The sequence below is a fragment of the Biomphalaria glabrata genome, chromosome 11 (genome assembly GCF_947242115.1).
Source record: "Biomphalaria glabrata chromosome 11, xgBioGlab47.1, whole genome shotgun sequence".
NCBI classification, from domain to species: Eukaryota; Metazoa; Mollusca; class Gastropoda; family Planorbidae; genus Biomphalaria; species Biomphalaria glabrata.
The window spans coordinates 213264-226073 of NC_074721.1; the positions used below are offsets into that span (position 1 = coordinate 213264).

The 12810-nt window shown below is 33.9% G+C and overlaps 1 protein-coding gene across 22 annotated transcripts in view; it reads right to left on the reverse strand.

Moving 5' to 3' along the window:
- The window catches only part of LOC106061028 (dynein axonemal heavy chain 6-like), a 108271-nt gene that overhangs the window by 13513 nt on the left and 81948 nt on the right, over positions 1 to 12810 (reverse strand). For 19 of the 22 annotated variants that reach the window (XR_008773645.1, XM_056004080.1, XM_056004079.1 and 16 more), the window contains 6 exons: positions 7434 to 7527; positions 6909 to 7149; positions 6123 to 6223; positions 2927 to 3031; positions 2123 to 2237; positions 463 to 609 (listed from right to left, as the gene is read on the reverse strand). Coding sequence is in view for 19 of the 22 variants with exons in the window: in XM_056004080.1 (XP_055860055.1) it covers positions 463 to 609; positions 2123 to 2237; positions 2927 to 3031; positions 6123 to 6223; positions 6909 to 7149; positions 7434 to 7527 (803 nt within the window). In the remaining 3 variants the exon portion in view is untranslated. Of the gene's footprint in view, positions 1 to 462; positions 610 to 2122; positions 2238 to 2926; positions 3032 to 6122; positions 6224 to 6908; positions 7150 to 7433; positions 7528 to 12810 lie in introns of those variants that run through there. The other 3 variants (XM_056004094.1, XM_056004093.1, XM_056004076.1) reach the window with 2 other exon arrangements.

A 12810-nucleotide genomic window follows, 5' to 3' on the forward strand; every position in this document is an offset into this window, starting at 1 on the left:
TTCCAAACATCTCACCCTTTTTTTGTTGATTTATTTGAATAAGAAGAATCAATTGATTTATTAGTGCTGCTAACAAACAGTAGGCTCAAGGTAATAGGTGAACAAAAAAGATATATAAAGCAAGAGTTTTGAACTGGTTTGAATGTTCTTCTTGAACATTATCAAATGTGGTTCTCCTGAGAACAACAAAAAGAAAGTTCTAAACGACCCACAATCTGTATCTTTTTAGGGAGAAAAGTGGCAAAGGAGTCTGTCCATAGAGCATAAGACTCACTGATGGCTACAATGTTGTAAGCCATAATAAAGCAGTGTAAAAAAGATTATATGCCAATTTATTATATGACAATGAATCATATTCTTAACTAAAGTATTTCAAAACAAAACCAGTGTAAGTGTATATAGCAGTCAATTGCGACTGTTTTTATTTCTATACAAGCATTACCAAAACAAACACAGTCTTACCAAGTAAAGCATTGGTTTCATTCAACTGAAAGGCTATGTTTGCATTCTCATGGAGCCCAAAGATTTCTGGCTCATCTATAAGTGGTAGAGATTCTATGTAAGCCTTGACAGTAGCCAATGTCTTGACAAGAGGTGGATAGTAAATACCTTCAAAAATAGATTAAATTTAAACAATTACCTTCCATGGCCCATTGTATTTAATACAAAACAACATAACTTTTTTTCTCAAAGACATTATTTCTTATGAGGCTGATGACTTTTGGTAAGCAATTACTTTGCTATTAATTACTAATGAATACTACATTTTAAACAAAAGAACAATTCCCTCTCCCCCATACCTGAAATAAATCAAGGTTAAGGGAATGTATAAATCTAGTCAGAATATATAAATTCTAGTTTGGTGATACAGATGCAGACATAGCAATATTTTAAAAAAGGGTAGCCTAGACTAGAATACTGGATCTAGATATTAATACAAGTAATAAAAGTTTCAAAGATGTAAAATGTTCTTGAAAAAGTTTAATGTATTTATTGAACTCTTTGACCTCCAGACAAAATGTAATTGTAAGAAATTTATATTTTGAAAAATTATAATGGTCAAACAAGTTTCAAGTGCGGCGGCCTGGTCTTGCGGTTTGTGCGCTGGACTGTCGTTCGGATTTATCGACCGTCGAGGGTTCAAACCCTGACCGCTCCCATCCCCCGTCGTCCTGCGGGAGGTTTGGACTAGGAAGTAAACTATCTTCAACTCTGAAGGAACATCCGAAACATTTTACAAAACATTTTACAATTAGCTAGTTATTCTTTTCCCAAAGTTATACTTAAACTGTTAAATTTGTTAGAGCAATTTTTGAGATATGTCTCCATCCAAGTTTGTTGTTTTTTTTTTAACCCTTTTGCCAGCTGATAAGAGGAATAGTAAAATAAACAATGTATCACGAGCTAAAAAGTTCCTCACCCTGACAGACTAAAACAGTCTTAATCAAATCTACTTTCACTATGTTAAATCTTTGCTCAAGTTGCATAGGATTCTGAAGTCAGATTAGAATGGATTTAATCTAATTTGTTATATCAATTTTGATTAGGCTCATACTTCAATTCTGTAACTGGTTATAATTTATGTATGTTTTTTGTTTGCCTATTTTGAAAAGGAATTTTGCTTTGATCACTCCATGCAACTATTTTAAAATGCATGTTACATTCCTCTCTATGACATGCATCTTAATAGCAATACAAACTTTTTGATCAGTTGTCAACGCTTCTAAACCCTGCAGCTTCTCTACAATCAATAGAGATCTAAATAATGTTGATGTGCCATAAGCTATTGACTATACCAGCATCTTAATCTTTAACAAATTTTTAGTAGAACATTATACAAACTTACTGATGAGAAATCAATTTTGAATATTTGTATTTTACATCAAAATATGTTGATCAGTGTTAAGGACAATGTGTGTATGTGTGTGTGTACTGAATGAAGTAATACTTGTACGAAGACGAAGATGCTACTTTCAAAGGTTAGATCACAGATATGGTGTATAAAAAGAAAAAAGGAAACATACTGAATTTATTTTAGTTCTAGTTTGAAACTTGCTAATAAACATCAACATCTGCCGCAAATAAATTAAAAGGACTTCCCTTATAATGTACTTTATATTACCTGATTCTGAGTATTTATATTTTGGTTTTAAGGTTTCAGGTCTGAAAAAAAACTTTAAAATTGTCCTTAGACATCTTTGATCTTGGGCATCTGTGACTCGACCACCATAGGTAATCTGTGGTGATAAAAGAAGTTTTTAATAATTCAACTAATTGTGTATTATACTGTACAAAAAAATAATCATTCATAAATGTTAACCTAAAATTTGGAAATTAATGAGTATAGATAAATATATGAAGTCTTTTATGGATGTATGTAGTTTGAAAATTGTGGTGGTATTTTATTTTAAAATGTTAAAATGCGCAATTGCATTGTAAGAAATGCGATAATAATTAAACGTGAGCCATCTGTGGTCTAGTGACAAAATGATACTTTTCTCTTTTGACTCAATTTAGTTAAGGCATCATTAGAAAGATGTGCCCACTTCTGTTACTCCTTTAATCCAGCTTGGTCTCAAAGCCTGATATTGCATGTCTAGCTGCTGAGCAAAATCCATATAGAAAGTCTATAACCATTTTTGATATAATGTGCACTGTTTTGTCATTTTCACTCCACATGAAGCTGCTTAAAATGGATAAGAACCTAGGTGGGCATCCAAGTCTGGTCAATTTCAATAACCAAATTATTAATTAAGTTGTCTCAAACTATTACAATGATTTCCTTTAAAATTTTTCTTTATAATTACACGTTTATAACAAAGCCATGAAAAGTCAAGAGATAAATATTTTTGGCTTAGTGTTTTAGAAAGAAACTAAAATATTTATATCTCATGCTGCGCAAATGACAATGCACACAATACTCTACCTCTCCTGTTATATAGATCAGTGTCTCCCAAGGGATGTAACCATCTTTACAAAACATTTCCATGTTGAGCAATGCACACTCTCTGTCGCTATCACTAAAAGCGTACTAAAATAAAAATAAAAATAAAAATAGATACGACTTATTTATAAGAAAAACTGTATACATAAATAATTTTTTTTCTAAAAAGATAATATTTTGAAATGAATTACTTTAGGAAAGTGAAGAAAATGATCATCCAGAGAGGACTAGTGACATTCATAAACCCTATATATATAGAGAGAGAGAGAGTTGCAGAGTCAAGACAGTCTAGCACAGTGGAGTCCAGTACAAGATCAGTACAGTACAACAGTTATTCAATTAGAAATTTTGTGTTGCCAATAGTACACTATTTGGCATGTAATACATTAGACTCAATAAAGTATCAGCCTATTTGGAATCTGAGTTGCCACATTCTCCCAATCGGTGGTAGCTGTTTTGATTTCAATCAAGAAACAAAGGAGAGAGACACAACAATATCATTATTGTTAACTGTGTTAGGTTCATTATGATTTATTAGTTGTTTAATTAACAGGTCCATATTGCTGCATGTTTTGATGCTGAACATTTTCTTTTTAAAAAAAATAAAAGAAATATTTATACTTAATATGTGTGTTTATTATATTTGTGTGTGTGTTGAGCATTGTCTTTTTTTTTTTTTTTTTTTTTTTTTTTTATATTCCTGAGCCACCAATTCATTTTAGAGCTTGCATTGCCAGGATGGTCTGCACTGAACAAAAACACATTTTTTCTTCCCTAATTGCATTTTCTATTTTAAATTGAACAAATCTAGTCTACCATATATCACAATATAGAAGTGAAGCTAGGTGCTGAAACAAATGAGGATACATACAGATTAAATATAAATGAAAAGCAGCACCAGGGACCAAGTTTTTAAATGGGAGAAAGTAGTGTATTAAATGCGACGAATATAAGGGACTGCGCCGACCAAGGCTCGAACCAGTGACCCTGGAATCGACAACACTGCCTAGCGATAACGCACTAAGCGAACTTAACCTTTAGACCATCAGAATGTCCAAAAAAACATTCTTCAATGAGAGTCTGTGTCCCTTATTTTCGTCCCATTTAATACACTACTTTCTCTCATCTAAAAACTTGGTCCCTGGTGGCTGCTGTTCATTTATGTTTAATAGGTATGTACCATATATCACAGTAGCTACTCCCATAATACAGCCTCTAATTACTTTCAAACATTGATTATCTCTTTATCTCTCTTTTTTTTTCTACACAGCACAGGGAATACATTTTTCTAATACATAACTTCCTTTACCAGCTGATTAATGTTTGCCAGGAATCTTTTATCCAAATAAGATTTAATAACAATATTATATAAGTAATCATCCAGCTTCAATTACTTCTGACTCTATACTGATATAGTCTTTCACAATTGTTATAAGGAAAGGTCAAAAAATGTATTTTCAATATACCAGGTAGATGAATTTTCTCAAAAAAAAAAAAGTTGTTAGACAATAATAAATGTTTAACAAAATTTTGTCCTAGTAGTAACCTAGAGAAAAGTTTTTAGTTTCGAATATCCAGCACTAAATGAAATTTAATATCTTAACACAGTCAGATGCCCTATGCCTAATTAGCATTAATTAAGGCCAACTCTCGTCAAATTATTATTTTATATCAGCCTCATGTCATAATTAATTTAATGGGACAAGCCTTAATAAACAAGTTGATACTTTTGGAATAAAAACAAAACATTAAGTTCTAATAATAACAATAGAAACACTGAAAAAACAACAACATAATTCTTAAGCTTTTTCTGTAGGGCCTCACTGGTTTTTTTTTCCAGCTATTTTTTAACATAAATAACTTATTTTTTTAAATAACTTCATGACACATGTTGCTGAGATTGCTTTTCTATTCCTTTTCATTGTTCAGATTGTAAGGTTTTCTTCGCTGGAGGTGGTAATGGCAATAATATGAATAAAGAGAGGACAAAAGCAATTAAGAAAACTACATGACAAATGTAGAGAGTATAGATTCCCTACTCATCATGAACTGCCAGGTTTCTTTTATCCACTTAGTTTGCAATCTTAGGTACCCTACCCTGATTAAGTGTTGCCTGAAAAGGTATTTTGAGCACTGGTGCTAGCTAGTGGCTTAGTTCTTTAAATTAAGCTAATATGAGTTTTTTTTTGCCTCAACTCTTTTCTTCTGACCCACACATAAGTCAGCTCTGCAAAGATCTCTATCTGCAGCTAGGCAGATTAGGCCAGATCTGACCATCTTTGACAACAGAGTCAACAAAAAAAGTTAGCTGTAATATTTATACTCTCCTGCCTTGACTACTGCAATCCCGTTCTAGCAGGTAGGTATACAGGACAACACCATCATTCAGCTAGAGCAGGGGTTCTCAACCTGTGGGTCGCGACCCCCTTGGGGGTCGATTGACAATTTCCAGAGGTCACCTAATACCATCGAAAATATAGATTGTTTTTTTTTCTATTCTTCTATTGCTGTGTGTGTGTGTGTGTTAGGGGGGTCGTGTCAGAGTGGGGGATTCTAAAAGGGGTCGCCAACCTTAAAAGGTTGAGAACCGCTGAGCTAGAGCAAATTCAGGACAATGCTGCACGAATGGTCCCATGAAAAACAAGAAGTGATTCTGCTACTGCTCTCTTGTGTACACTCAATTGGCTTCCTAAGAATGCAATAATCGACTACAAAGCTAAGAACGCCCTTTTACTTTAGTGAACTGATCACTCCATATGTCCCTCAGAGAGCCCTGCAGTCCATGGACTCAATGTGACATGTTTCTCACTCAAAAGTTACAGTTTGTGGCCCTTTTCAGTGCTTGTCTAAAGGTTTCGAACTCCCTCCCCATTGATCTCAGACAAACAGCTTGCTTCACTACTACATTCCAGAAGAACATTAAGACCTATCTGTTCAAAACTTTTTTTTTAGATTAATGGGTCATTTTAACACTTGAGTTTATGTCTGTTATGTTATAGCTTTAATAATATCTAAAAAAAAAATTGAATGGGTCCTTACACTAATAGATAATATTCCAGTTCTAGTCTTAACATGTAATATTATGGTTCTACACTCTAACTGTAATATTCCAGTTCTACAGTCTTAACATGTCTCTTACTGTAATATTCCAGTTCTACAGTCTTAACATGACTCTTACTGTAATATTCCAGCCTAATGGTCCAAATTTTTTCCTCTCAAGAATAACAGCATGAAAAAAACAAATGCCGAAAATGATCTTCCTCCAGTCCATTCCCAGAGCTGTTATAAAAAAAATGTTTAATTTATATAGAAACAATAACACAAGTTAAGTCAGTCATTATTATTACTAATCTTTAAAATATCTTTTTTTTGTCATTTTTAAATTAAAAAATCAATCAACCTACACTATAATAACAAATATAACAAATATGGAAAAGCTCCAGACCTTTGTTAACAGATGCCTACTCTGCATATTAGGAATTATGTGGCCAGAAAAGATAACTACTATCGATTTGTGGGCGAGAACTAGACAAAAGCCCATAGCCCAAGAAATCACAAAACAAAAATGAAGCTGGATAGGACACATCCTGTGAAAACCAGCTACCAATGTTGCAAGGCAGGCATTTGACTGGAACCCACAAGGAAAGAGGAAAGTGGGCGGACCCAACCAAACCTGGAAGAGGTCAGTCATCAGTGAAGCTGAGGGTACTGGAATGACATGGCAGCAGATGAAGAAAGCTGCTCAGAACCGAGTTCGGTGGAGAGGTGTGGCTGCAGCCCTATGCTCCCCTGGGAGTGCACAGGATTAAACCAACACTATAATAATCCATACACAATACATAGTGTAAATAACATTATTACTATTAACACAGAGGACTACATTATCATCTCTCAATACTATCATAGTGTTGGAGTTTATTGTTAATTATTTAAAAATTTTCTAACAAAAACAAACAAGTCTTACGGTGGTCTTCAAAAAATGAAGTTGACATATCTATGAATGCCCTTCTTAGATTGGCTCTAATGCCCTTAGGTGGCTCATTAGTGACTTTGACACTATTCTGAAGAACACTGACAGGGAAATGTTTGGCAGGCATTGAAGACAGATAGAGTCTAAAGTTGCTGTGTAAAAGTGAACTGGTCTCCTGGATATTTTTTATAATGTCTTCCATGGCATTCATCCATGAAGCGGCTAAATGGCAATTCTAAAAAGAATTTAATATGATAAATTTAAACTAAATGTTTTGGTTTAAATAACTTTTTAACGCAAAAAATGTTAAGTCTTTTAATAATAATACAATCAAATTTTTAATTAATATATTTATAAATCTTAAAAAAAAAATCTATGTTTATACAAAAATAATAAACATTGATTTCTGTTTAGTCAATGGCTAGGAGAGATTATAATATAACAGTTACCTATATACTTTTTGAAAATGACAATTGGAAAGGTCTAAGAAGAAAACAAATGCTAGCTTCTGTTCCTTACCTGTAAAAAAACCCATTCACCAAATTTGGTTGCATTCTTGATCATTTTATCCGCCACTGGACCTTGACCTTGGCCAAGTGAAATTGATTTCACACTATAAGTGAATAGTTAAAATAAGGAATCAAACCTACAAATTACTTTCTAAATGTGATGAGGATTTAATAAAAACAACCACAATGTAATTAAGCAATAACTAATCATACATAAATAAAATTTAGCAAATGTCATGTCTTTCGTTAGCTCTAATAATAACATAATAATTAAATTTCCCTCAGGAGAAATTCAGAGAGAGACAGACCCCTTTACATCGTTTTCGTTGATCTTACTAAAGCCTTTGATATGGTCAGCAGAAGTGGCCTTTTCAAACTCCTAAGGAAAATAGGTTGCCCTCCCAAACTACTGAAGTTCATTGAGTGCTTTCATGAGGAAATGAAATGTACTGTCAAATTTAATGGAGCCCAATCAGCACCTTTTGAGGTTAGCAGTGGTGTCAAGCAGGGATGTGTGCTCGCACCTACTCTGTTTGGCATATTCTTCTCCTGTCTACTGCATCATGCGTACAACAACATCAAGGAAGGTGTGTTTCTCCATACAAGATCCTCTGGAAAACTATTTAATGTATCAAGGCTGAGGGCAAAAACCAAGGTTAGGAAGCTACTTATCAGGGAACTCCTGTATGTTGATGATGCAGCTATTGTTGCTGATTCTGATATTCAGCTTCAATTCCTAGTTGACAAACTATCTGCTGCTAGCCAGAAGTTAGGCTTAAACATTAGTCAAAGCAAGACTAAGATACTAGTCCAGAACACAAATACTGCACCTCAAGTAAACATTAATGGCCAACCACTAGAAATTGTGGATCACTTTTGCTATCTCTGCTCCATCATATCCAACAATACTCTACTGGATAAAGACATTAACAACAGGATAGCCAAAGCAATGGCCACCATGTCACAGTTGCAGAAAAGAGTGTGGGACAACATATTGTTGACTAACAATACAAAAGCCCTAGTCTACCGGACCTGCGTGTTGAGCACCTTGCTATACGGAAGTGAAACTTGGTCAACTTACTCATGGCAGAAAAAAAGCTGAATGTCTTCCACCTCCGATGCCTAAGGCGGATCTTTAAAATAAGGTGGCAAGATAGGATAACCAATAAGGAAGTGCTACAAAGAGCAGGATGCCAGGACATGCGCTCTGTTATCAGCAGCAGATGCCTTGGCTGGCTTGGCCACGTTCGTAGAATGCCAGTAGATCGGCTTCCACAAGAAATTCTGTATGGTGATCTAATAGAAGGCAGGAGAGACGCTGGTCGCCCACTTTTACGTTATAAGGATGTATGCAAACGCGACATGAAGCTCTTCAAAATCGACACCAGCAGCTGGGAAAAAGTAGCACTGGATAGATCTACAAGAAGAGAGAGCATAAAGGAAGGGTCTCGGATTGCAGATGCCATACACTACAGAAGCAGAAAGAAGGGTGATAATGCAATGGCGCCTGGTGATCACATATGCCCAACCTGCAATCACAGCTGTGTATCAAGGATTGGCCTCTTTAGTCACACAAGATGTTGCAAAGGGAAAAGATCGTCTCTCCTGACGTAAAATGCCACAGAAATTTCCCTCAGCCAGCTTGCACCAAATTAAAAGTTATACAAAGAAGAATTTATTAAATATATAATTAAACTGTATAAAGATAAAACAAATAAAAAATTGATAGGTTTCAAATAAGTAACACTTCTATCCTTCTGATGGTATTTATATCGTATCATCAGAGGGATAACATAGCATCAGAACTTTTAAAATACAATGGCTCAAATATAACTAAATTTTTAGGACTATCTGCCAGAAAATATGGGATTAAAAAAAATATTGCCACAAGAATAGAACCAAAATTTTTTTTTATTCCACTGCTCCAGAAAGAAAACTTGAGACAATAAAAAACAAACTATAGAACGATAAAGTCTAATAGTTATCCAAGCAAAATAATGCTGAAAATAATTTCAACAGACTCAAAAGTTGAGGAGGTCCTTTGCAAAGGTAGAAGCATTCTTGAACATATATTTAACATTAGACTGTTAAAGGAGAAAATGTCTTTAACAGCTAAATAAACTGGTACACGACTTCACAGATTTAAAAAAAAACGTTTGACTGGTTTTGGCATCATGGTATGTGGTAAGTGATGAGGGAGTTCAGCTAATAAAAACATTATCAATAATATCAAAGCCCTATTCCAAAAGGCAAATAGCTCAATACTTCTGAACAACCAAGTTTGAGAAAGTTTTAGGACATCCATAGGAGTGAGGTAAGGATGCATTCTCTCTCCAGCTCTTATCAACATATTTCTGAAGCATATTATGATGGAAACTCAAGAAGGATTTACTCCTAGTTGACCATATGGGCAGCCTTTGTCCATCTCGGGTTTGAAGAGGATATAGACCTCATTGGGGAAATTTCAGACCAGAAACAAGATATTACTTCAAAACTGGATACTAGAGCAGTCTGCATGGAAATCAGTGCTGATAAATTCAAAATACTAGTTTGTGCTGGAGATATAATGAGATGTTGCGGATGTTGGGGTACAGTCGAACGAACTAACATTAGAAGAAGTTGACTCATTTAAATACCTATGGTCAAACATTGGAAGAGATGGACTTCAAATCAATAAGAAATAAAAACCCTTTTAAGCTTGGCATTTGCTGTCATGAGCAAACTAGAGAATCTGGAAAAGTAACAGCTTCCAACCAAATTAAAACTGCTTTCTTCCCTAGTGGTCTCTGAACCCCCACATGGTTGTGAAAGTTGGATACTGAACACAGACAGAAAAAATTCAAATAAATGCTACAGAAAAATGCTGGGTTTTTACTCTTACAAGTCAACACTCTGGATGACAAAAAAAAGGAGGAACTTCTCAAGTCTATAAATTAGGAACAAAACAGCAGACTTAGACATTTTATTAGAATGTGAGAAACCAGACATAATTGCAGGAACAGAAACTTGGCTGCATCCTGAAATTTATAATGCAGAAATTTTCAATAGTAATTATGAAATTTTTAGAAAAGATAGGGCTGATAATCATGGAGGAGTTCTTTTAGCAATAAAAAACACTCTTATAGCAGAAGAAATTACCTTACCTAACTCAAAAAATGTAGAATCAACATTTTGTAAAATTAATACCACCTCAACATTCCTAATAATAGGCAGCATTTACAGACCACCAAATTCTAGTTTAGAATACATGCAGGAACTATGTAATCAGATTACTACACTTAAAGAGACAAATAAAAATGCAGTTTTTTGGATTATGGGTGATTTCAACCTACCTGATATAAATTGGAAAACACTAACCATAGATAAACACCAAAACCTTAAGGACATAAATGAGCTTTTCATAGCAACTTTACACAACCTAAGTTTAGATCAAATCATTAAAAAGCCAACTAGATTAAACAACACATTAGATCTCTTCTTAACCAACAGACCTGGATTAGTAGTTGATTATGAAATTATCCCTGGTCTATCAGACCATGAGATCATAAAAATACACAGTCAGATAAAAGCAGTAGCCAATACAAAACCCAAAAGAAAAATCTTACTCTGGAATAAATGTAACCTAACACAACTACACCAAGCTGCACTAAACTTTCAACAAACATTCTTATTAGAAAAAGACATTAACCAACCAGTCGATGACCTCTGGAATTTCATTAAAAACCATCTTAAAAGCATAATAGAAAATCATATACCAACTAAATACACATCAAACAAAATAAATAAATGCTGGTTTAATAATAGACTAAAGAAGCTTTGTAAACAGAAGGAAAACCTCTATAGAAAATTTAAAGAAACTAATGCAGAAAGAGTTTACAAAAAGTATATAAAAATTAAACACTTAACCCAAAAAGTAAGCAGACAGCTGCAGAGTGAATACATAAACAATGTAATATCTAAAGATAACAACAAAAACCTATGGTCATACATTAAGTCTAAGAAAATGGAAACAACAGGCGTAGCGCCATTAAAAGATGAACATAACATAATACATAATGATAATGAAACTAAAGCAAACATTCTAAACAAATACTTTGCATCAGCATTCTCAGCCCCAGGAGACAAAGACATATTACTGAATTTGAACCAAGTAGACAACATAGAAGATATAGTAGTACAAGAAAATGGAATTCAAAAACTATTAGCCAACACCAAACCAAATAAAGCTTCTGGACCTGATGGTATTCCAGCTAGATTACTCAAAGAACTAAGTAATGAGCTAGCCCCAGTGTTCAAAATACTCTTTCAGGCTTCACTTAACCAGGGCAGAGTACTAAAGGACTGGAAAGAAGCTAATGTCACCCCCCTATTTAAAAAAGGAGAAAAATCTGACCCAGGGAACTACAGACCAGTATCACTTACCAGCATCACATGTAAAATCCTAGAACACATAATATGTAGCAACATCATAAACCACTTAGACAAACATAATGTCCTCACACCATACCAACATGGCTTTAGGAAATATAGATCATGTGAAACACAACTAATAGGACTAATTGATGATTTTTCAAAAGGTTTAGATAATAGTGAACAAATAGATGCTATCTTACTAGATTTTTCTAAGGCTTTTGACAAAGTTCACCACCATAGTTTGCTTAAAAAATTAAAATATTTCGGCATTAATGGTCCACTGCATCAGTGGATTAAAGACTTTCTGATAGGGAGAGAACAAACTGTAATAATAAATGGCTCTAAATCAACACCGATAACAGTAAACTCAGGTGTACCTCAAGGTACAGTCTTGGGTCCACTACTATTTTTAATTTACATAAATGATTTACCAAATTGCATTAGTTCAGGAACAAAAGTCAGATTATTTGCAGACGATTGCATAATATATAGAACAATAAAAACAACACAAGACACAGATATTTTACAAAGAGAATTAGATGAATTACAGAAATGGGAATCAAATTGGAGCATGTCTTTCCACCCAGAAAAATGTCAGTTGTTAAGAGTAACAAAAAAACTAAAACAAATTAATTCCACTTATCTTATTCATGGCAAACCAGTATCACAGACTAAAAACGCAAAATACCTAGGTGTTATAATAAATGAAAAACTATCATGGAATCCACATATTGATGAAACTACAAAAAAATCAAACAAAGCATTAGGATTTATTAAAAGAAATTTCTATAAATCAAATAAGAACATAAAACTAAAATGTTACTTAACCTTGGTTAGGCCAATAATAGAATATGCATCCTCCGTTTGGGACCCCTCAACTCAAGAAAACATTAAGAAACTGGAACAGACACAAAATAGAGCAGTGAGATTCATAACAAACGAATATTCACATTTGACTAGAGTAACACCTTTAG